The sequence below is a fragment of the Panthera onca genome, chromosome B4, assembly GCF_046562875.1.
Source record: "Panthera onca isolate mPanOnc1 chromosome B4, mPanOnc1 haplotype 2, whole genome shotgun sequence".
NCBI lineage: Eukaryota > Metazoa > Chordata > Mammalia > Carnivora > Felidae > Panthera > Panthera onca.
Genome location: NC_138345.1, coordinates 129,218,353 through 129,242,367, shown reverse-complemented (window position 1 = coordinate 129,242,367; position 24,015 = coordinate 129,218,353). Strand labels below are relative to the sequence as shown.

At 56.7% G+C, this 24,015-nt stretch overlaps 1 protein-coding gene across 3 annotated transcripts; it reads right to left on the bottom strand.

The window, feature by feature from the left end:
* Positions 1–2,708: 2,708 nt before the first annotated feature.
* On the bottom strand, positions 2,709–22,700 carry MCM5 (minichromosome maintenance complex component 5). 3 transcript variants are annotated; one of them, XM_078449493.2, is made up of 17 exons: positions 22,615–22,700; positions 22,248–22,422; positions 20,245–20,371; positions 20,028–20,156; positions 16,985–17,157; positions 14,974–15,129; positions 13,397–13,563; positions 12,882–13,053; positions 12,359–12,470; positions 10,352–10,495; positions 9,965–10,030; positions 9,598–9,774; positions 8,835–8,947; positions 7,522–7,650; positions 6,161–6,303; positions 4,196–4,323; positions 2,709–3,041 (listed from the first exon to the last, which is right to left on the bottom strand). In XM_078449493.2, exons 2-17 carry the CDS (start codon positions 22,412–22,414, stop codon positions 2,940–2,942), a joined length of 2,205 nt encoding a protein of 734 aa, XP_078305619.1. In that variant the 5' UTR covers positions 22,415–22,422; positions 22,615–22,700; the 3' UTR covers positions 2,709–2,939. The 3 variants fall into 3 exon arrangements, with proteins under 3 accessions (XP_078305619.1, XP_078305618.1, XP_078305620.1); XM_078449492.2 differs by having other exon boundaries at positions 22,574–22,693; XM_078449494.2 differs by having other exon boundaries at positions 22,625–22,692.
* Between the last annotated feature and the right edge of the window lie 1,315 nt (positions 22,701–24,015).

The following is a 24,015-nucleotide window of genomic DNA, read 5'->3' as shown; positions in this document are numbered from 1 at the left end:
ATAAAATGTGTAATGCATTTCTGAATTCATGCTTTGCTTGAGGTTCTGCATTCCTAAATGTATCTTAGGTGGCAAATATCTTATTTCGTGGATTTTTCTTGAATTTTATGAACTATACCCTCTTATTGGTATTACAGTATTAAGCAAAATAATGACAAACAACAAGGACTATTGATTTTCTCCGATACTGCTGTTACTCGTGCTTTCCACCATTCAAACCTCACAACCTGCGGTGCTGAATCCTACGACTTCCAGCTCACTGATGCTAAATTCAGGTGCACACAGGCCAATGGGACAGAACAGGGAGTCCAGAAATAAACCCAGGCATACACGGTCCATTAGTTCCGGACAGAGGAGACAAGAACATGCGATGGGGACAGGACAGTCTCTCCAGGCAGCAGTGCTGAAAAACCGGAGATCCACGTGCAAAAGAAATTGGACCACTGTCTCACACCACACAAACTAACTCAAAATGGGTTAAAGAAGGAAGGAAGACCTGAACCCATAAAGCCTTAGAAAACAGGGAAACTTCTGGACATGGGCCTTGGTGAGGACTTTTAAAATCTGACACCAAAAGCAGAGGCAACAAAAGCAGAACAAACAGGTGAAGGGACCACTTCAAACTAAAAAGCTGCTGCATGGAGAAAAGAACCGTCAACAAAACAAAAAGCTCACAGAATGGGAGAAAGTGTTTGCAGATCGCATACTAATAAGGGACTAATACTCAAAACATATAGGGGCACCTGGGTGGCTCATCAGTTGAACATATGACTTCGGCTCAGGTCATGATCTCACAGTCCGTGAGTTCGAGCCCCGCATCGGGCTCCGTGCTGACAGCTCAGGGCCTGGAGCCTGCTTCGGATTCTGTCTCCCCCTCTCTCTGCCCCTCCCCCGCTTGTATTCTGTCTCTCTCTCAAAAAATAATAAAGAGTTTAAAAAAAAAAAGTAAATAAATAAAAAACAAAATATATAAAGAACTCAGGTAACTGGACAGCAAAATAATGCAACTAAAATATGGGCAGAAGATCTGAAGAGACATTGCTCCAAAGACATACAGATGGCCCACAGACACATGAAAAGATGCTCAACATCACTGACCGTCAGGGAAACGCAAATCAGAACCACAACGAGCTCATCACTCACACCTGCCAGCACGGCTAGTCTCAAAAACACAAGACAGAACAAGTGTTGGCGAGGAAGTGGAGAAAAGGGAGCCCTCGGGCACCACTGGGAATGTGACCTGGGGCAGCCACCGTGGCAAACAGCATAGAGAGTCACCGCGGGGCTAAAACTAGAAATACCATATGACCCAGCGATTCCACTTGTCAGTATCTCCGTATTTACACGAAGAAAATAAAAACACCAATTTTTTAGCGAAGGAAATGAAAACACCAATTTGAAAAGACCTAGCACCCGCAGGTTCATTGCAACATTTACAACAGCCAAGATACGAAAACGACCTTGGACCTGATTCCAAGATATGGAATCCGTCCACTGACGGAAAAATGGATGAAGAAAACGAGGTGTATGCACACGCACACACACACACACACACACACACACACTATCCAGCCATAAAAAAGGAAGTCAAAGAAAAATATTGTATAACCTCACTTATACATGGAGTCTTAAAAACAAAACAAACAAACACCTCAAGAGACACAGAGAATAGATGGGCGGTTGCCAGAGGTGGGTGGTGGAGAGTGGGCAAATGGGTGAAGGGGGTCTAGGGGTACGTACTTGCTAGTCAGTCAGCCATGAGGAGGTAACGCGCAACATGGGGACCATAGTTAATACTGTCTTATGAATGTTTCAAAGTCGCCAAGAGAGATCTTACAAGTTCCCATCCCAGGGATGCCTGGGTGGCTCCGCTGAGGGTCTGACTCTTGATTTCAGCTCAAGTCACGATCCCAGGATCGTGGGATCGAGCATCGTGTCGGGCTCTGCGCGGAGCATGGAGCCTGCTTAAGATTCTCTCTCGCCCTCTGCCCCTCCCCCACTCATGCTCCCTAAAATTAAAGTTTCCATGACACACACACAAAAATTAACTACTTGTGGTGATGGATATTAATTCCACCCCCCTCCCTGCCCAAGAAAAAGGAAACGGCAAAAGGCATATCCTCAGACCCAGAGAAGTCGATTGCCTCAGCCAAGGCCACACAGCTACAGGGAGCTCATGGGGAGCAAACCAGTGCATACAACGCTGGCACCTCCCCTCTCAGCCACTTTGCTCTAAGGCCTGTGGGAATCCATGTCCCCGAATCCCAAAAGCCACTGGCGTCTCACCGCACTGCCCCGTCCTCCCTGAGCACCTCGCTGTCATTATCCCGAACACAACCCTGCAAAGCACGTGCTAGCTTCAGCCCTTTACGGTCCGGACACTGAGGCACAGAAAGCCGTGGGGACTGGGCGGGCCTGAGGCAGGAGCACGGCCCCCACGTCCCCACAGGCTCCGGGGAGCAGCAGAGCCCATCTTGCGCCCCCCCCCCCCCCCCCCCCCGGGAGCCCTCCACACGTCCCGGATCTGGTGGGATTCTCACCGCTGCCGGCTGGCGAGCAGTTCAAGAACCCGGAGCACAAAAGGGAAGGGCGCTGCCCAAGGGACTGAGGGGCGGACGCAGGTCAGATGCCCCGCTCGGTCTGGCTCCAAGACTGGTCTGCAGGGCAAGATGGGGGCGGGGACGGGCTACCCAGTGCAGAAGCCCAGAGACATCCAAACGCACCGTGGCTTTATTATTTCAACAAACACCAAAAGCACGCCTCCTGGACCTGCGCCAGAGGCAGGCGCCCGGAGGCGGCGAGGCAGGGGGGGCGCTCCTTCCTCCAGGGCAGGTGGAGAGCGCGTGGGAAGTTCAAGATGGCAGCAGGGAGGCGGGGGGCAGTGACGTTCGGGGTGCGGGCCGTGCGGGAGGCACGGGCAAGTCCGAGGCCGCGAGGGCTCACTTGAGGCGGTACAGGACCTTGCGCTGCATGCGATGCTGAATCTCGCCCCGTCGGAGCATGAGCTGCAGGACCTTGTGGATGGCGTGCTCCGGGTATTTCTGCGGACGCAAGGCTGGATGCAGGAGCGTGCCTCCAGAGGGGACCCCACGTATCCCCCCTGCTCACAGAGAACTTCTGGTTTATCAAAGGCCTTCACACCCATCTCCTTGGCTCCCGCGAAGGGCTCACACCTCCTGAACTCTACTACGTGCCAGGCACCGTTCTAGTCTTCGTACCTCAACTCACTCCACCCCCACAACAGCCCCACGCAGCCGGTACTGTGATTACACTCATCTTACGGGCCAGGAGCTGAGGCACAGAGAGGCTAAGTCACGTGCTCAAAGTCACACAGCAATTAAGTGGCAGACCTGGGCCTTGAACGGAGTCCACCTGACTCTAGAACCGAAGCTCTTGACCCCCTAAACCTCCCTAAGCCCCAGTCTGCTCACATATAGAACGAGCGTGGTACCACCTGCTGCGTGAAACTGCTCTAAGATTCAAATGACATGACGTATGCTAAGAGGAGCTGAAATCAGAAAGGCGTGGATTGTTCCTGTGGTTTTAAAGACCACAAGTTGGGGTGCCCAGGTGGCTCAATCGGTTAAGCGTCTGACTTCAGCTCAGGTCATGATCTCACGGTTCGTGGGTTCAAGCCCTGTGTCAGGCTTTGTGCTAACAGCTCAGAGCCTGGAGCTGCTTCCGATTCTGTGTCTCCCTCTCTCTCTGCCCCTCCCTAGCTTGCGCTCTGTCTCTCTCAAAAAGAAAGAAATGTAAAAAAAAATTAAAAAAAAAAAAAAAAAGACCACAAGTTCTCCACAGCACCCAGAAGGCCCCACTCCTCTCTGGGTTCTCGAACGTTGTCCTCCATGAACTGGAGACTCCCCCTCCTGACTCTGCCCCTCCCCACCCCACAAAAGCCAGGCAGCGAGGGCAGAGATACACAGGAGGTGCTGGGGGAGCCTGGGTGTGGTGGTACCAGAACACCAGCCCCCCGTCCTCTCCCCTGATGGGACAGAAGACCAGCCCTGCCCCAGACTGAGGCCGTCTCTAGGGGATGAATGACGGGAACAGGTCCAAGGCGAGGAAGAGCCACCTCATCCCCATCCCCAACCCAGGCCTGTCAGCTGAGCAACAGGACACAGGTGCCGGGTGGGTGGGAGGCAGGCCGCGCGAGCCCCCCGCTTCCCCCCCCCCAGGCCACGGGAGGGCCTACCTGCTTGGTGAAGTCCTGGATGATGCTGTGCTCCGACACCTGGGAGCCGATGGCAAAGCGGCGCTTGAGCTGTTTCTCGATGCGGCTCAGCATCTCCTGGTCCTCCTGGCTGGTAAAGCCCTCCACCCCTGTGGGCAGAGAGAGACGGGTAGGTGGGGACGGGGCACCGGAGACCTCAGTCTGCTCGTAGTGGGAGACCTGAAGGGACGGGGCCCCTGAGCCAAGAAAGGGTGGCCGGGGAATGGTGCATGGGGGACAGCACGGGCCTGTGGAGATGGCTGGACACAGCCGTGAGTCAGGGGACACAGCACACCTGTGTGGAAAGATGCTCCAGGCAACGGACTGGCAGATGCAAAGGCACAGGGGTAGAAACCCGACTTCATTCGAAACCCAGTCCAGGGGCCAGGGACGTGGCCAGACCGGCGACCAGGGGCCAGGTCCTGGGGGCCCTAGGCCATGGCACTGGTTTTGCTTTGATTCTGGGAACGGCCAGGGGAGGGCTCTGAGGAAGGACGTGGGCGGACTTGGAGAGAGAGCCCGTAATACCTGCACCCCACCCGGCTGGTCAGGCAGCAGGGACAAAGTTCCTGGAGGAGCAGATCTGAGAGAGCCGAACCCACCAGTGCCCCAAGGAGGGAGGGCAGGCTGCCCGGAGACCACGGCTGTGAGGTGCCCCAAGGGGCCCAGGCAAGCACCAGGCTCACGGCTCACATCTGCTGCTGCAGGGCACATTCCTCCTGCTGACCAAGGCCTACAGATGCCCTGGGGTTTCAGCTGAGGAGAGGGTGGGGCACGGTCAGCGGAGCCACTGGGTGGGGGACCTCAAGGCTCCAGGATGAAACGGATCTGCAAGGCAAACTGCTACGCAGCCTACGACGCCCAGCTCAAACCTCACTGTCCCAAATCACACCTGACCTCTGGCCATCAGCAAACCCAAGAGCCCCCATTAGCAAATTTCTCACGTTGACGGGAATCCCCTCCAGGGCAGAGACTGAGTCTTCACCAAGGGGAGGGTGGGGGCGATCAGGCCCCTCACACCACCCAAGACACCGGCCACACTCACCCTTGAACATGCCAAGCCTGCTCCCTCCTTGGAGGCGTGGCATTCAGCCTCCCCCTACAGTGTCCTCTCCCCCTGCCCTTATTTCCTCTTTTCACACCACTCCTGAATGTCACCTCCTCAGAGAAGCCATCCAGACCATCTTCCTCCAACATATCCAGCCTGCCAGGATCCCCCCCGCCCCCACAGCCCAGTGCACTTCTGACTGCCTGAACCCCATCTATCTGCCTTTGTCGAATCTCTCCCCATCCAAAATGAGGCCCGCAAGGCAAGGACTTGGAGATCTGTTCACTCCTACACCCCTAGCACCTGGAACGACGCCTGACAAACACCACACCCTGCTCAGTGAAGGAATGAATCTACTCCCAGGAGAGTCTGGCACAGTCAGTGATCCAGAAAAATCTGTTCAAAGACTGAGCCTGAAGCAGATTGTAGGGCTTATGGCAGTTTGACCTTCCCTGCCCTCCGGGCCGAGACCTGCATTCCAGCTAACGAACAGCAGCCTTGGCACCATGAAAAGGCCTCTGAATGACTGTCTTATTTCTAAGTGCCCCGCCTGGCTTCTCGGGGGGTGGGGGGGATGTGGGGACAGCTGGAAGTAAACAGGAAAGAGTTCTGGAAGCACTCAGAAAGGTTATGAGCTCACAAGGAGTGCCATCGTTCTCAGATGAGGTCAAGATGACAGTTCTTACTAATTAACTGGGTCAAGAGGATCGTCTCCAAGGGTGTGGAGAGAAGCCACCGCTTGTCATCGTGGAAGGAAGTGGCTGGGGCGGAACTGGGAACGGGGGCTCACCGCCAGGAGGACGCTCGGCAAAGGCACAGACGCGACACATGCTCCGGGCCTCCCGGCTGTGGCCCCCCCCTGCCCCCCCCACCCAGCTCGGGTCCCTGCGCCTGCTCACCTGACAAGGTGCCGGACAAGGCAGCGTCCAGCGTGGACACCTGGAAGAGCCGCAGAGCCTCCTCCACGTCCGCCTCCGTGGCAAAGGGCTGCAGCTTCATCTTGCTGAGGGCCTCGGCGATGCGCACGATGGCCTCCAGCTGCCTGCGTGGGAGCAAGGGGACGCGGCGGGGACTCAGCTCACCCCCCGCCCCTGTCCCAGCACAGCAGCAGGGAGGTGCCTGCCCAAGGTCTCAGCCTATGGGGGAGACTGCTTGCGGTCCCCGTGACCCTCAGAAACGGAACCCCAGGGGCGCCTGGGTGGCTCCATCGCTTGAGCGTCCGACTTTGGCTCGGGTCGTGATCTCATGGTTCATGAGTTCAAGCCCCACATCGGGCTCTGGGCTGACAGCTTGGAGCCTGGAGCCTGCGTCGGATTCTGTGTCTCCCTCTCTCTGCCCCTCCCCCACTCGCGCTGTCTCAGCTCTCTCTCAAAATTAAATACACATCAAAGAAATGGAACCCCAATTTTTACTCCAGGATGTGGCGCCCAGCTCAAATTTGACATTTCCCAGCCTCTCTGGTATCTACATGTGTCTATGTGACTAAGTAGGCCAAGAAGATGGAAGTTCAAACATTTTCTGGGAACTTCAGGAAATGTCCTTAAGAGATGGGCCCTTCTTTTCCTGCCTCTCCTGTCTCCTGGAATGCAGAGGTGATGGCTGAACTTCCAGCAGCCATCTTAGACTAGGAGGATAAGGGTAAGCATGAAAGAGCCCCACTTGCCAACGACTCTGAGGAGTCATCGCATCAGTCCTGGACCACCCACCCTCTAACATTTTTACATGTGAGAGAGAAATAAACTCCAATTTATTTACTCTGTTTGTATTTTCCATTACATACAAATAAAATCACTTCTAACTAATCAGTGCTAGAGACAGGATTCAGACGAGATGGGGTCAAACTCTTCATCACTATCTTCTACTGTATAATTTCACAAAAATGAGGAGTTAACCATGAAAACCGAGATCCAGAGAAGGAAAGCCATTTCCCTGCAGTCAGTCGGCCAGAGTCTAGGACCCAGGTCTCTTTAACTCCCATGACTGGACCCTTCCCTTTCCCTCATGCTGCCCTGCAACGAGGGAAACCAGACAAAATTCAGAAAACAGGGTCCCAGGTCTTCTCAACCTTAAAACAGGCCAAGAAGTACATACCGTGAGGGTTTATACTCCCAAAAGCCTCCCTGACCCGCAGCCCTCACTACAGGCCTGCGCTGTGCGGTGAGCAAGGGCCCCCAGCCCTGGCTTGCGAGGCACACCCTACTTTGTAAACCGAGGAGGCCCATGCAGCCCTCCTGGGCCCGGCCCTCCCACGCCTGCTCACCGCACGGTGATGGGGATGTTGGAGCGGCGGTCGCTGTCCCTCTCGTGCTGCCGGGCTCCACTCCGCATGATGATATACCGGTTCTTCAGCTTCTCTGCGGCCTCTGCCGACAGCCGGGGGCCACACTTCCTGCAGGATGGTGGGGAGCAGCTGACACGAGGCCAGGAAGGGTTCTTGGGGCACCCACCATGCTGCCCAGCCAAGGGACAGTCACAGATTCAGGGGAATACTCAGATCACCTAAGGCAACCCTCATCCTGAGGGTGAGAAGACAGAGCCAGGAGGGAGGAGTCGACTCCCCAAGGCCACCAAGGACCTGGCGTCAGGATGGGGCAAGCCTCACAGCTGGGGCCCGAGCCTCTGAGGACGGGGCCACAGGAGCTCAGAACTGTGACAAGGACCCAGGACGGGAGTCATTGCGCCACTCCATCACTCCAAGGGTGGGTAGGGGGGAACTGAGGGACCTACCGGACTACAGTGCTCCCCTCCCACCGGAGGGGCTCTTGAAGACTCCTCCACCCTCAGGTTTTACCCCCAACAAGAGGCCACCGAGGCATATGTCCAGCATCTCCACACCGTGGCTAACAGCACAGCCCCTGGCGCCAGGTACCTGGGTTCAAATCCTTGCTCTCCTACCTCCCACTCAGGACCTTGGACAAGCTACTTAACCTTTCCTTCCCTCAGCTTCTTAGCCGCAGCCCCAGTAAAATGGATTCCTATGGTCCCTCAAAGGTTTAGGGACAGGGCTAAAGTTCGCTTACACGTGAAATACTCAGAGAACACCCGGCACAGGGTAATTATTGTATGTAGGATTACAGTTACTGGCCGGCTGTGAAGAAAACAGGAATAAAAGTCTCAGCTGCCATTTCCCGAATGTTGACTCGGTGCAGGGGCTCTGCCAAGCACTTAATCACCGTGCCATCATTACAAAAACCCTAGGCAACACCAGTCCAGGAAATGGGAGATTCAGAGGGCAACTGACTCGCCCAAGGTCACACGGTGGGGCGGACGTGCCCCAGAGCCCGTGTGCACGATGTCCACACTGCACCGCCTCCCTGCATGTGAGAGTCGAGCTGATCTTTAAAGACCTTCTGATTTTTACAATCTCATTTTAGAGATGTGGCAATGTAAGCCAAAAGCCACCGAGTGACCTGTGCGAGTTCAGAAAGGAACCTAGCCAGAACCCTCAGGAGGGCTTCACTTGTAAGAAGGCATCCCTTCTTGTAATCCCTTGTAAGAAGCAGGCCCAGGGTCTCTCCCACCCTAGGAGAGCCAGGCAACCCCACTCCTGCAGGGCCCATGCCTAGGACTCACGCTCGGCAGTAGGCAATGAACTTCTTGAGCTTGGCCAGGTCGACCTCACCCTCCACAGCCTGGGTCTGGGTCAGTGCACTCACGTGCAGAGTGACGACGTGCTTGGCCAGCATCTGGGGAGGCAGAGGGGACACTGGGTCAGCCCACAGGCCCTCCCCAGCCTCGATCCCAACACAGAAGTTGAGCAGGCAGGAAGAAGGAGCTGGTAGGGCCAGAACTCGTGGAAAGGAGGAGGCCTCTCTTTCCTCAGGGTCTGTGAGCCAACCAGACAAAATCACAGAGCTGCCAGGGCCGTATAGGCCACAAGGAGAGCATCTGCCTGAGTACAAGCCTCCAGCAGGGAGGGAGAGCAGAGGCAGAAGCAGAGAGCTCTGACCACGGGGCCCCGGATGCAGCTGAGCCCCACACCTTTAGGCTTGCCCATTACATAAGCCACTACTTTCTTCCAGAGACGTCCTGGCCAGAGCCGGGCTTCTATTATTTGCAGAGATCAACTTCCTTGTTTCGTATACCAGGGGCTGAGGCCCGGGGAGGGAATGACTGACCCAAACCGCACAGCCTAACACACACAGGAGGCAGGACTGGACCCCCAGTCCAGTGTTCTCTGCCAGCCACAGCCACCCCTCCTGGGCTGCCCACTTACGGGCAAGTCGGCTTGATGGTCAGGACTCTGGGCCAAGCCCGGGTGACCCTCCCCCAGAACTGCGGCCCTGGCTGGACCCGGCCCTGTGAGCCCTGTGGCCCTGGCCGTCTTCAAACGCACCACGTCCCTCTCCTCGTTGTGCTCGTCCTTGACAATGAAGATCATGTCAAAGCGGGACAAAATGGTGGGCATAAAGTCGATGTTGTCCTCCCCCTTCGTCTCATCCCAGCGCCCGAACACCGAGTTGGCTGCAGCCAGGACGGAGCACCGGGAGTTGAGGGTGGTGGTGATCCCAGCCTGAGGGGAGAGGGAGGGAAGCAGATGGCAGAGATGAGAACCCGGGGGCACGTCCCCTCCGTGCGTCCGTGCACACGCGCCCCACGACCCCAGGCCGGCGGCTACTGCCAGCACAGGCCCTGGCGAACAGTGGCCCCCCGCCAGCACCCTCCCCACGCACGCCGGGCCAGGCTGGATGGGGGCCACGCACCTTGGCTATAGAGATGGTCTGCTGCTCCATGGCCTCGTGGATCGCCACTCGGTCGTCTTCCCGCATCTGTGTGGGACAGGAACGTCTGAGGCCCAGGCACGGGGGCAGGAGAGCAGCAGGGCAGCAGGAAAACCACAGCAGCTACCAGTCAAGCCCCAACTCTATGCCCGGCGGATGGCAGGAACGTGGAGACCTCTCGCACCAGTGACCACGAACCCACTCTCCAGATGAGGAAACGGAGGCTCAGAGAGGTTAAACTACTTCCCTCGATAACAGGCCCGGAGACTGACCACACCGGGCTCTAAGTCAGAGGCGGTTTGTGCCGTCTGAGCACAGGAGGCCACACCTCCACCTTCCAGCTGCCAGCCACATCACCATCAGACTCACCTTGTCAAACTCGTCGATACAGACGACCCCGCCGTCGGCCAGGACCATGGCCCCACCCTCCATGATGAAGTTCCGGGACGAGGGGTCCCTCATCACTGAGGCAGTCAGGCCTGCCGCGCTGCTGCCTTTCCCCGATGTGTACACCTGCAGGGAGAAGGGGAGGGGTCAGGGCCCTGCACATCTCCAGCTCCGCGCTCTGACCCCAGTAAGGCCGGGGCCCAGACTGATGGGGCTGGCTCAAGCTCACACACCAAAGCCGGCCACAGAGCCCAGGACAGAACCCCAAGCTCCTCCCCTGGGCCAGGAAGGCAGCGCCGGCACCAGTCTGGCCCGGTGGGTGTCCACACGCGCTCTTCACCTGAGCCCCGCCACAACCCTGGGAACCGACCCTCAGGGGCCCGGCTCACAGAGGAGCAAACGGAGACCCGGAGATGAAGGACACACTTCGAGGTGGCCTCAGGGCTGGGACAGGGACGCCTGACCCCCAAGGAGAAGGCTCCCCCGCCCCAGTCCCATCATCTCTGTACAGACTCGAGTACCACATGCTGCCCCTGTGGCAAGTCCCAACCCAGGTGGCCTTACGGTGTGAAATATGCACCCATTTCAAACTTAGCCCTTAAAAAAAGAAAGGATATGAAGTATCCCACTGCATTTTTTATGTTAAGCTACAAACTAAAACAACACCGCTTCCGATATATTGAGCTACACACAATAGTAAGATTAGTTTCGTCTGATCCTTTTAGGTCTCTAACGTGGCCACCAGAAACTTCAGCCCACTGGGGGCACCTGGCTGGGCCCAGTCAGTTAAGCAGCAGACTTCGGCTCAGGTCATCTCACGGTTCGTGAGTTCCAGCCCCGCATCGGGCTCTGTGCTGACAACTCAGAGCCCGGAGCCTGCTTTCGATTCTGTGTCTCCCTCTCTCCCTGCCCCTCCCCCACTCGTGCTCTGCCTCTGTCTCTGTCTCTCTCCCAAAAATTAACATTAAAAAAATTTTGTTTTGGGGCGCCTGGGTGGCTCAGTCGGTTAAGCGTTCGACTTCGGCTCAGGTCACGATCTCGCGGTCCGTTGAGTTCGAGCCCCGTGTCAGGCTCTGTGCTGACAGCTCGGAGCCTGGAGCCTGCTTCCGATTCTGTCTCCCTCTCTCTCTGCCCCTCCCCCATTCATGCTCTGTCTCCCTCTGTCTCAAAAATAAATAAGCGTTAAAAAACAATTAAAAAAAAAATAAAGAACAACAAAATATTTTAAAAAATAAATAAATAAATAATTTTGGTTTTTTTTAAAGAAACGTAAGCCCACCCCGATGGCTCATGGCTGTAGTGCACACATGCTTGTCAGGCTGCTCCGGCACAGAGCCCGTGGCATACTTCCGGTCTATCCAGACTACAGCTCCCGCTGGCACAGCCCTGTCCCACTGGCCACGATGGCCATCCCCGCCCTCTCTGAGCCCCCAGGCCCCCAATCACTGCACAGAGCACCCCGCCTACCACACACCTGGGGTCAGATCCCTGTGCTTGCACTTACTAGCTGTGGGACCCCGGGCAAGACGGAGCTCTTCTGTACCCGTTTCCTCCTCCTTAAAGGGGTCACAACACCCACCGTGCAGCGAGCAGAAGGTCAGGTGAGTAAATGTACGTAATGCACTGCGAGCAGGGCCCGGCCCTTAATCTTCACGTGATTATTACCAACATTATGGCCCAGTGGGTAGATAAACAGAGTCTCGGGGACAATAGGTGACTTGCTTGCGGTCCGTGACCAGCCAGCTACTGGCCAGGCAGAGATCCAGAGCCTGTGCTCTCAGGCCGCACTCCACCCACGGCCCCAAACCGACCCACACCCATTGGTTCCCTTCTTCCTCCCTCTGTGCCGTCCTGACCACAGGCAAGAGGAACGAGAAAGAGATTCCGGGAAGCCAGCTGCCCCAGGGGTCCTGGGGACCCGGTAGCCCTGCCTGCAGCCTGCCTTCCTACTGGGGTGGCCAAGCAGAGCAGTGAGCCCTAGGCACTCACCCCGATGGGAGAGCACTTCTCCACAAACTTCAGCAGCTGGGACTTGGCCGTCCCCGGGTCCCCCAGCATCAGCAGGTTGATGTCTCCTCGGCGGGTGAGTCCATCAGGGAGCCTGGGGGAGGACGGGCAGGTGGGCGAGGCTGGCACTTGGGCTGGTCATGGGGAGGACTGGCAGTTGGCCCCCCAACCGGGTTATCACGAGCCTCAGAGCAGCAGGCAGCCAGGGGCTCCGGGCTGAGACCCTCGTTCACAGCTGCCGTGTCCCCTAGCCTTGCCCATGGTAGCAATGGGGGAGACAGCTTGCCTCCAGGGCACGGACAGCCAAGGAAACGGGAGACCACAGATGAACCACAAGCCAGCTGACAGCAAGCCTGGTTGATGGGGAAGGAGCCTGGGAGTAGCAGGCAAGGCTGAGGGTCCCAGGAAAATGAAAAGAACATTCAAGTCCTGACCATCAGCAGCTACTCTCGTAGGAGCCAAGTTACTCATCCCCTCCAAGATCTGGAGGGACCCAGACCCCCACCTCTTTCGGGAGCCCCCAAACAGCAGGCAGGCGATGGCCTTCTTCATGTCCGTTCCACCGAAGATGGACGGGGCGATGCTCTTGGAGATGACCTCATAGACATTGGGCAGGGCGGCCAGGCGCCGGAACTCCTCCTCCTCCTGTGGGGTCACCGGCCCGGCAAAGCTGCGGCCTGGGTGGGCCGGGGAGGGAGGGTGTGTGAGTGCTACGTGAGGGAGACCCTGGCCAGCCCACCGCCCGATCAGGGCGCCCTGCGGGGCAGGGCCTCAGAGCTGGGACGCCACAAGCCTGAGCAGAGACCCCGGTTCTGCCCCTCAGGAGTCGGCCTGTGCTCAGGGTCCAGTAAGTGAGGGGAACGGGTTCTGAGGAGCTAGGGGACTAGATCGCAGACGCCCTTGGGGACCGCTGGGAAGGGTGGGGACGGGGAAATCAGGAGGCCCGGCAACGATCCAGAGGAGAGATGACAGGGGCTCGGCCCAGAGTGCAGCACAGCCAGGACCCCAAAGCCAACTCACCAGAGCCATCTGTGTCCACCTGGATGCCCAGGACACGGATGTAGGAGCTCCGGATGCCCACACCCACCCTGTCGCGGCCCCTGCTGGAGGTCAGGCCAAACTTCTTGATGGAATAGATGCCCATGATGGTGACCCTGTTCCCGGGGACGACCTTGTCACACAGGTACCTGAGGGAACAGGGAAGAAGGAGAAACAAAGATGAGAGCCTGGTGGGGACAGGGAGGTCTCTGACCCGCTCACCCACCCTGTCACACTCATGGTCCACCTTATCATCCTACCAGAGGCCTCCCCGCCTGAGCTGGCTCCAGCTGGCTCCGTGTTGGCTCCCCACCCCTTCACCAGCCCCATCCCCGTCCCATCTGCTGTCAGACTCGCCGCGGGCTCCCCAAGCCTTCCTCCTCAGGCCCTCCAGCCTCTCTGCAGGGGCCACCCCCACTTCTGCCTCTTCACGGCCCCATGAGCTCCGTTCCGTCAACTCGTTTTGCCTCTGGACTTTCACGTTCTCTTCTCAAAACGAAGGTGCTGGAAGAAGGCAGTCTCCGAGCCCCTCCAGCCAGAGCTGGAGCAGTGGGGACGCTGGGGTGTACATCCGGACCCTGTCACTCAGAAGTCACCGCACATCTCTGAGCTTGGGGGGTGGGGGCAGCGATATCACGGGATCAAGAGAGGAAACAACCCAAAAGTGCTTTCCGTGCGGGAAAGAGTCACATCCTACCAAGGAGCGTCACCATCACTGTCACTGTTCTGAGAGGATTCTAAGGCCCTTCTTCCCACACACCACTGCTTGAGTCTGGATTACAGACTGCTTGGAGAATAACCTAATCAACAACAAACACACAATTTGTATTAAGGAACTATGCTAAACACGTGCATCTTCCAATTACCACCTCCCAGCAGCCTAACTAGAGATTCAGGACCGTCATTATGCCCGTTTTCCTGATGAACAAACCGAGGCTTTGCCAACTCATGTAACTCGCTAGAGTCTGACCTCTACACGTCCCACTGCCACTGACGAAGCTAACAAGACCTGTGGATCCACGCCTCAGGAAACCACACAGCACAGGACACCTGCACGCACACCCAGGTGCACCAGCCCAGGTGACGAACCCCCATCACGTCGCCAAGTCTTCCGCTCAGGTGGCCGAGAGGGGACCAGACTCTAGAGTCAAGCACCCTCCCCTCCTTCCCGATCCTTCGGCAAAACCCAAGGAAGAGGGTGAACAGAGAGCCAGGGATGCAGGTGAGGCAGGGGCTCTCCTGGCTCCGAGGGCTGCGGGGACCCCCCCCCCCCCCCAGGAAAAACCCAGAACCGGAGCCCTCACGGAGCCAGTCGGCCTCTCGGGGTTCCAGGTCCAGCACCCGCACGGCAGGGGCTACACGCCCTCACAGACTCTGGGAGGACAGGACGAGCGGAAACATGGGAGGCACCAGGGTGCCAGCGAAGGGGTGTTCCGCGACGAGCCACCCTCTCCGCCCACCACACTCACTCGGCCACACCCAGCACCTGAGCTGGGGACTCGGCCTGGCCGCCGCCCCGGTGGGAGCCCCTCCCTGCCCCCAGCCCCAGCCCGTGTCACCTGTCGCAGTAGAGCTGCATGTGCCTGGGCATCTCGCCGTGAGGCACCGCGTCGGGCAGCTCCTGCAGCTTCAGGGTCTGGAAGTCCACACACTTACACTTGTCGGGCATGATGAAGTAGGGGTCCAGCGGGCACTTGGGGCGCCCAGCCTGATCCCTGCACAGGGGGAGGAGAAAGGGTCACCAGAGCTCCCCTGAGAACCCAAACCCCAGGGAGCCCCCCCCAGGAGTCGGTGACAAGCTCTGGCCCGCGGCAAGTTGAGGGTCTCCGCAACAGCGGGGCAAGGCCCTGAAAAGGAGTGCAGCTCTGTGGGGTACCACGAGCCAGGTGAGGAGCGGGGAGGTCTGCTCCAGGCCCGGCTCCTCCCCCTTGCGGACAGGTCACACTTCCAAGCCCCACGAGGGTCTCGGGGTCCCCACAGGTAGAGGAGCCAAATCACCAGTGACCTTATGGAACCCCCGCTCAAATCCCAGGACCTCTCGGTGAGGGTCTGGGCACCTGGAGACCATCCTCAGGGTCCAGGCCTCTGTTCACCTCCACGTGACGAAGTCACAGTTCAACCATCACAGAGGCGTTAGAGCAGAGCACCCCCTACGTGCCAGACACAGTTCTACAGGCCAGGGACACGGCAGCGCGTCCCTGCTCGTATGAACTTATGGTCTAGTCAGGGAAGAAAAAGCCAGCCGGCGAATGACTCCGTGACAGGACGACAGGCAGTGCTCCATGCCGTGAAGTCGGTGGGTGACAGAGTGACTGGGCACGCACACACCCAGTGTAAGCTGGAGGCCTGGGGGAGGACCTCTGTGAGAGGACAGAAGAGAAAGCTGATGGAAAAAGTGAGAATGTGGACTGTGGAGGTCAGAGGAAAGAATGTTCCGGGCGGAGGAAACAGCATGTTCAAAGGCCCTGTGTTAGGAGGGAGGCAGCGAGGCTGGGTCCAGAGTTGGGGGAGGACCGGAGGCCAGAGAGGGCTGTGGAGGGCCGTGCGGGCCAGGACAGCGCTGGTCTCTGGGTGACACGGAAACGGCTGGGTCACCTGCGGCTGCAGAGTGGAGAACAGACTGGGAGATGAGGGTGGGCCCGGGATTCACCACTCCAGGTGAGAGGACAACAGACACGCCCAGGAGGTTAAGAAAAGGTCTGGTTCTCTACATGCAATCTTAAGGGCAGAGCCAAAAGGACTTCCCAGAAACATTCTGAGACCGAGCACTTGGGCCTGGGCACCTGAAAAGATGGGGCTCCCATCTGGGGCGGGGGAGGGGAGCTGTGGAAGGACAGATCTGGGGGGTGGGATGGAGGTCAGGTCAGTGTGGTTCAAATGTGCAATGTCCCCTGGGCACCGGCTTGGGGGCATCCCGCCCACAACCAGGTCTGACTGTGGCGTTCAGGGGAGACACATGCGAGTGTCGTGTGCACGCGGGTGATTCTTAAAGCCCGAGACCACTCAGGGAATGAGCGCAGAAGGGAGCATGGCTGAGCCCAGGGCACTGCCGACACTTTGGTCAGGTGGCTGAGGGGGACCAGCAGAGGCCCGTGAGCAGCCTGAGAGAGGGCGTGGGCCCTTCAGACCAGGAGTGGAGATCATTTTCTGTAAGAGCCAGAGCATAAACATTCGGTGTTACGGGCCAAGAGGCCACACACGCAGTCTCTACGGTGCAAATGTGGTCATAGGCAACGTGTAAATGAACAAGCGTGCTATGTCGCTGGCCCGGCTGCCCCAGCAAGCCAGTGTGCTTCAGAAGACTCCAGACAGACCCATCCCCCTGGAGTGCTTTCCCCTTCGAACCCTGGGTTCCCCGCACAAGTTGTCTGGACGTGCCGGTGGGAACAGAACTCCCCAATGGAGAAGGACGTGGCCCCTGGTTCTCAGCCCTGAGCCCCAGCGCACCCGCCCGCACCACCCCCACAGGGCACGCCTCTGCCCCAGCCCCTCTCCCTGCAGGCGCTGCAGGCTGGTCCCTACGCTTCCCGTCTCCACTCAGATGTCCCTCCCCCAACAAGGCCCACTCACGTGTTGCACTTCCTAGGCAGGGCGTAGCCCTCCAGGCCGGGGCGCATGGCGATGTTGCTGAGCGTGTTGCGGCAGCTGCGGCACTGGATGGAGATGCGGGTGGCCTTGGCTCGGACCCCAGACGCCGAGATGATGATGCCGGGAATCTTTACCAGATGCGACATCATGTCCGACTGCAAGAGAGCCATCCAGAGGGCGGTTGATTAAAGGGAGACAGGGACCCCAGAGAGTGCACGGGAAAATCTTTTTCTCACGTATGCAGAAGTACTGAGAGATAAAGTGGCGCTTCTGTAATTTATTTCAAAGTACTCTGGCAAAAAAAAGAAAAGAAAAAAAGAACAAAGGCAAAATGTTAACCACTAAACCTAGGTGAAGGTATATGAGATTCATTACACTATTCCATTTCCATGTGTAATTTTCCATAAGACAAAACAAGAAAAGTTCCTTTCAGGGGAACCTTGCTGGCTGACTCAGTAGAACATGTGACTCTTGATCTCAGGGCCTTGAGTTGAAGCCCCACGTTGGGTGGAGGCTTCCTTAAAATTAAAAAATTAAAATTAAAAGGACTTTAATATTTATTTTTGAGAGAGAGAGTGAGAGACACAAAGCACGAGCGGGGGAAGGGCAGAGAGAGAGAGGGAGACACAGAATCCGAAGCAGGCTCCAGGCTCTGAGCGGTCAGCACAGAGCCCGATGCCGGGCTCGAACCCACGAAACCGCGAGATTGTGACCTGAGCCGAAGTCAGACACTTAACTGACTGAGCCACTCAGGAGCCCAAAATTAAAAAGATTTTTTTTTAAAAGTTCCTTTCGCTATCTTTTCTTCCAGTTCCCAGTGGCTTTCCTGGGACAGGCAGGCTACAGGTTCATGCTGACACCCCCTCCACCAAAGCCTGGGAGATGGGAGGCGGAGAAGGAAAGAGGCTGGCCCCCTCTGTGCTAAGTAAGGCCACATGTGCCCACCACAAGCCGGGGACACCGGAACTGTTGGAACCACCCCAGAGCATGTTTTTCAGACAACCATCTACAAAGACACGGGCACCTGGCACTCCAGAATCCCAAAGGACTGGGGTAGTCTCAGCCCCTCCGAGCCATCCCTGACCAGCGATCCTCCTACAGAGGGCTCCTCCTCTACTGTAGGAAACCCATCACCTGAAGTGGGTCATTCAATGTGTTCTCCAATGAGTCTGACAGTCGGAAGCGTGTCCCTGGGGGGAAGTGGAGGCTTGCCTCCCTCATGAAACAGCTGCCCCCCAAAACAGGTCCAATGCCGCTTCCACAGAAAAGCGTGATACTGAGTTTAATTCCAAACATAGTCACGGAGCCCTTCCCTGGTGCTGGGAATAGATAAAGCCGACAAGCTCCAGAACTCACAGCCCTGCTTCGGGAACAGACCTGCATCGTGCCAGCCAAAGGCGGCTTGACAGGGACCCCCAAGAGAGCTGCAGGATGTGGAGTAGGTCTGTCAAGCAAAGACCAGAGCATGGCCTTATGAGTATGACGCACGATGAGGAGGTGCCATTAGCTAAAAGGGTGACATCTGGGCCCCGCTATGGAGAATGCCGAGTACAGCCAAGTGCATCACCTCCTTAGATTCTAACCACCACCCTGTAACGGAACGACTAACGTCACGACCATCACTTCCTGCTCACTGCTCCCCTGGCTCTCACTCCTGCCAATTTTATAAGTTGTCCTCCACGTGGCAGCCAAAGGGACTGTTTGCCAATGGAACCAGCCCACTCGAATACCTAAACACCCCCTGCTTTCCTACCGCGCTCCATACAGAATCCAAGCGTTTCCATGGCTGGAAAGCCTGGGCCCTCTGGCCTCTTCCTCCCTTCCCCCTTCCTTCCCTCAACCCTCATGTTCACTGGGGTCCAGCCACACTGGTTCCTTCTTGTTCCCTGAAGCATACCACTGTCCCCACCTCAGTGCCTTTGCACCTGCTTCTCCTTGAGCCTGGAATGTTCTTCCCTTGGGCTGTTGCGCAGCTATGACTCACTCAGACTCACTCCAACATCACCTCCTGAGAGAGGCCTCTTCTGACCGCCATCCACCTCCTTCGGCCACTGTCATATTTACTCACGTTTCTCTTTCCTTCATGACTCCTATCACGGCTCCTGAAGTTATCTCAAAGTCCTGTATCTGTCTCTCCCACCATAAGCTCTGTGAGAACTGAGTCCTGTCTGTTTACATGAGAGTCTAGCCCACACGTGGAGCACAGCAGCCTTCAGTGTTTGTCAACTAAAACAAATAAACCCCTCAGATGCCAGCCCCTCCTGCTTCCCGATCACTCTTAGCCTCGCCGGCTGTCCTTCAGCATGGCCTTGACCATACATACCATGCCCCCCTCACCACTCAGGCTTTGTCCAGGCTGTACCTCTGCCTCCCTGGAATGTTCTCCCAACTGTCTGCCCACTGCTCGGTCTCCGCTCAGATGGTTCTCCACCAGGGAAGCTTTCTGTCTTTCCCACAGGGCCACCCCCCTGATTTCTTCCACTGCACTTAGGAACATCCAAAAATCATCACGGGTGGGGCTCCTGGGTGACTCAGTCAGTTGAGCATCCGACTCTTGATTTCGGCTCAGGTCATGATCTCATAGTTCGAGATCAAGCCCTGCGTCGGGCTTTGCACTGTGCTTGGAATTCCTCCCCCCACCCCGCCCCTCCCCACCTCACATGCACGCTTGCTCACTCCCAAAAATAAACATTAAAAAAAATAGGTAACTAAAATCACCCTGGGTGATATTCACTGCTTTACTCAGGGCTCCCCCCACACCCCACGGGTGGACATAAACCCCACACAAGAGCTTTTTGTTTAGCTCAATGTGATTTCTCCAAGAACCAACTCAATGCCTTGCCCACAGAAGGAGCTCAGTAACATTTGTCCTATGAGTTAATTTTACAGAGGAGGAAACTGGCTCAGAGGTTGAGTGAGCTGCCCAGGGTCACACAGCTGGCACTTAGATCTGCCTTTGTCTGAAGCCCCAGTGCACCATGCAGCAGCCACTGCCACCCTCAGACTAGCCTCTAAGGGGACCCACCTTCAGGCTACGAATGCTGGACGGGCTGGCGTCGGACTTGAGCATGACTTGAATGTCCTGGAGCACCTCCTCGCCAGCGGGCCGGGGCCGGGTCACCTCATCGGCCACCTCCTTGGCAGCCTCCTCCAGCTGAAGAGGAAGGAGACAGCTGTTGGTGACCAGAGCAGGACCGGCCCTGGAGCGGGGAGGGGAGGTTCAGGGACGGGGTCCCACTCACCAGCTGCAAGTGCTCGGCTGGCTGCTTATACAAGTAGTCGGCCAGGTCCTCGTCAAAGCTGGCCAGGTCCTCCACCTCCACTTCGATCCAGTACTCCCCCAGGTTGTAATGGCGCTTGAGTTCATCCCTGCGGTGGGCAGGTGGCAGGGTGGGGGAGGGGGAGGGTGCAGAGGAGATCAACACTGGCCGAGGCGCACCTGCACCCCAAATCTGCCCACACCAGCACCACCACTGCCCGCCCCCTCCTCTTCCCAAATACACATCGAGTTCCAGGTGGTTCTGTGACATAACCCTGCGGAGGCTCCCTGCTGCCGACAGAGGCATATCCTCCAAAAAAAAAAACAGGTTCCGTGGAGATCGTCCACAAGATGGCCGAAGCACAGTTCAACACTCCAACACAGGGTTGTGTGCACACACAGGTGGGTCTGGGAGACTCAGCTCTTTCGCTGCAGGACTCCCTGGAGCCTTTTACTTTCTCCTGGAGACTAACCTAACACACACCTCAAACCTGGGAGCCCAAAGACAGCAGAGACTGTGTCTGTCTTATCAACCACCAGATGCACTTTTTACAGAGCATCCTATGGGACTCTTGTCCCAAAACACACTTAGGGACCACTGACCTACACAGGGCCCTCTCCTCAGCCTCATCTCAGACCTTATCCCCCCCCCCCCTCCCCTGCCTTATGTCCCAGAGCCACACACAAAATGACCACCCTGGCCCAAAAAGCCCCTTGCTATTATAAAAAGCCACTCCTACCTCTCTGCCCATGCATGCAACTGCCCCTCTCAGGAATGCCTTCCACACCTGAAACTCTCCTCTCAGCTAGGGGTTAAACTTGGGCTCCTCTGGAAGCCCTCCCTAACTTCCTTCTATATTCCTCCTTTTCTTTTCCTTTAATTTCTTTTCATGTTTATTTATTTATTTTGAGAGAGAGACAGAGCACAAGCGGCGGAGAAGACAGAGAGACAGAAAGAGAGAGAGAATCCCAAGCAGGTCCCGCACCGTCAGCGAAGAGCCCGAAGTGGGGCTTGAACCCATGAACCTCGAGATCACAACCTGAGCTGAAATCCAGAGGCAGACACCCAAATAACTGAGCCACCCAGGCACCCATATAGTCCTCCTTTGAGGTAACTGTCACTTTGTAATCGTCTCTTGGCCTCTATGCCTTGCTCCCACTGACTTATAAGCTTCACGGACCTAAGAGCTTCTAAAGGGTAAGCAATAGGCCTTTCCATCTTCATACCTCAATGCCTAGCACAATGCTTGGCACACAGATGGTCAATGTCAGCTGGTACATGAATAGGGGGAGGCACCATTTACTGATGACACAGAGACTGTTACTTGGAAGTCACTCAATAATTGGTCCTGCCCAAGCCTGAACCTACAAATCCACCTCTGCCTTTTAAGGTGCTAGGGACAGAGGCTGGACCTACAAGGATCTGACATGATGCCGCGGATTATACAATGACAAAGAGCAGGTTCAGTGGAACAGTGCCTGGCCCGCAGCAGGTGCTGATCAATGGAAGTTGCAAATCAGAATGACTGCATGAATGAAGTAAATAAATCCTAACTACCATCTTCACCTTTCACACCCATAGAGAACTTGAGTTTAGGAGACATCAGAGACAGTACGCGGAAAAACAACAAGAAGCAAACGACCAGAAACAAGTCATGGGTTTAAAAAAAAAAAAAAAAAAAATCAAAGGACCCTAGGAGCTCTAGCTGGCTGTTAGGAGCCCACTCAACAGGTGACCACTCAAAAGTTACCTTCAGGTATAACACGTACAAAACCAAAGGCCACAAGGGTGCGGCCGGATGAAGCACGGCTGGGACCCCGATCCTCGGACCTGGGACATGCTCCCTCATTTCTCTGGGCCCGTGTCCCCCCATTCGTGCTCTACGACACTAGCCGGCTCTGAGTGATGACGTGCGACCCCTGTCGGCGCCACACTTGGGGGGGGTCTGTGTGCCCCCCTTCCTCCTGTCCTGCTCCAGCCCGCACCTGTATTTGAAGGTGAAACCGGTGCGGTCGGTGCCCACTCGGTACTGCCGCAGGAACTCCTTGAAGCGCCTCTGCAACTGCGATTTGCGGGCCTGCCCCTCGTCGGCCGCGGTGTCCCCCCCGAAGCTGTCGCTGTAGAAGATGCCGGGGTCGTCGAAACCCGACATGACTGCGCCTGGCGCGGGGACAAACAGCTGGAGCCGGCGGGGGTGGGCTCGGCTCCGAATGCGGGGCGGGGGGACCCCAGCTCGCCGGCGAGAACGCCTGCCCACCCTGCAGCGCCCTCGGTTGCTGAGACCTGCAGACCCCCCCGCCCCCGGTCTCACCTCTGCGACCCCACAACCCCCAGACCCGGGTACACCAGCACCTCCACGCACCGCCGCCGAGTTTCGCGGGAAAAACGAGACGCCGCGTTCGGGCGCCGCGGCCGCTGCGTCCCCATTGGCTCGCTGAGATTCCACAGCCAGCGATTGGACCGCTCTGCGCCCGCGAGCCCCACCTTCCGGACAGGCCGCTGGAGCGGATTGGCTGCGGAGCCCGTGACGTCACGTCCCTGGCCTCCTTCCGGGCTCCATTTTGCTTGCCGGACAATTTGGCGCGAAACTTCTGATCCGGGAGGAAGCGGCGGCGCGGGGCGGGAGCCAAGATGGCGGAGGGGAGGCCTTCGCGCCGGGGGCGGGGGGCGCGGTGCGAGGGCTGCCTGTGGACACTCCTCAGGCCTTTTACAAGCCTCGTGAGACCATGTTCGCCTCCAGAGCCAGGGGCTGGGCGAAGTGGGGGTTCCGAAGCTGTCGGTCCCGCGCAAACCCGCTCGCCCCCCGCGCCGGGCTCTCCCTGGCACACACCCTTCCAGACGGTGGGGATGAGTTAGAAATAAGTCGCCTCTGGATCCAAAATGGTCCCGGGGGTGTTTTCTTCGACCCAAAGGGTGATTTTTCTTTTTCCATCGTAGACGACTTTTCATTATTTGCCAGTGCTTAAAATTTGCGAAAGTTCACGACCCCAGATACCCAACCTCGCTTGGAAAAATGGGAAGATTTGGTAAAACTTGGCGTTCTCAAGCAGCAGCGAGGGCTGCATCATCTCTCTTCCCTTGTCTTCCGTTCCCACCCTCCACGATGAACCACGGCAAACGTTTCCTTCCCTTTGCCACAGGCATGTAAACCTATTTACTGGGGGGTGTAAAATACCAGTATTTTTACAGTGTGTAACAAAATCAGATAAATCTGAAATTTGCTTTTCTCGTTAATACTTCCTGGAAGTCTCTCTGAGGACAGGATAGATTTGTGTCATTCTACTATTTTTATTTTTTTAAGTAATCTCTACACACCCAACGTGGGGCTTGAACTCACGACTCCAAAATCAAGAGTTGCACGCTCTTCCAACTGAGCCAGCCAGGTGCCCCTGAACTCATTCTACTTAACAGCTCATAATTCTCCATAGTATGAATAGAATACAGATTATTCAGCCCTTTTCCTGTTAGTAGAATCAAGATGGTTTGTTTCCCTGTCTGTCCCCTCCCTCTTTTCCCTTTTCACTACAAATAAGGAATATTGACGTCCCTTTCACAGAAAACTGGAAGCGAGGCCTATGGTGGGAAGATCTACAGCCGCTATTTGGATGCCTACTCTTTGCAAACATAATGTCATCGTAATCAGTGGCTCCTGGACCTGATTGCACTTTGGACTCTCTCAGCTTTTCACAAAACAGGATTCTGGAATCAGAACCTCTCGGGACCCAAGATCCCCTGGGGTGATTCTGACAGCAC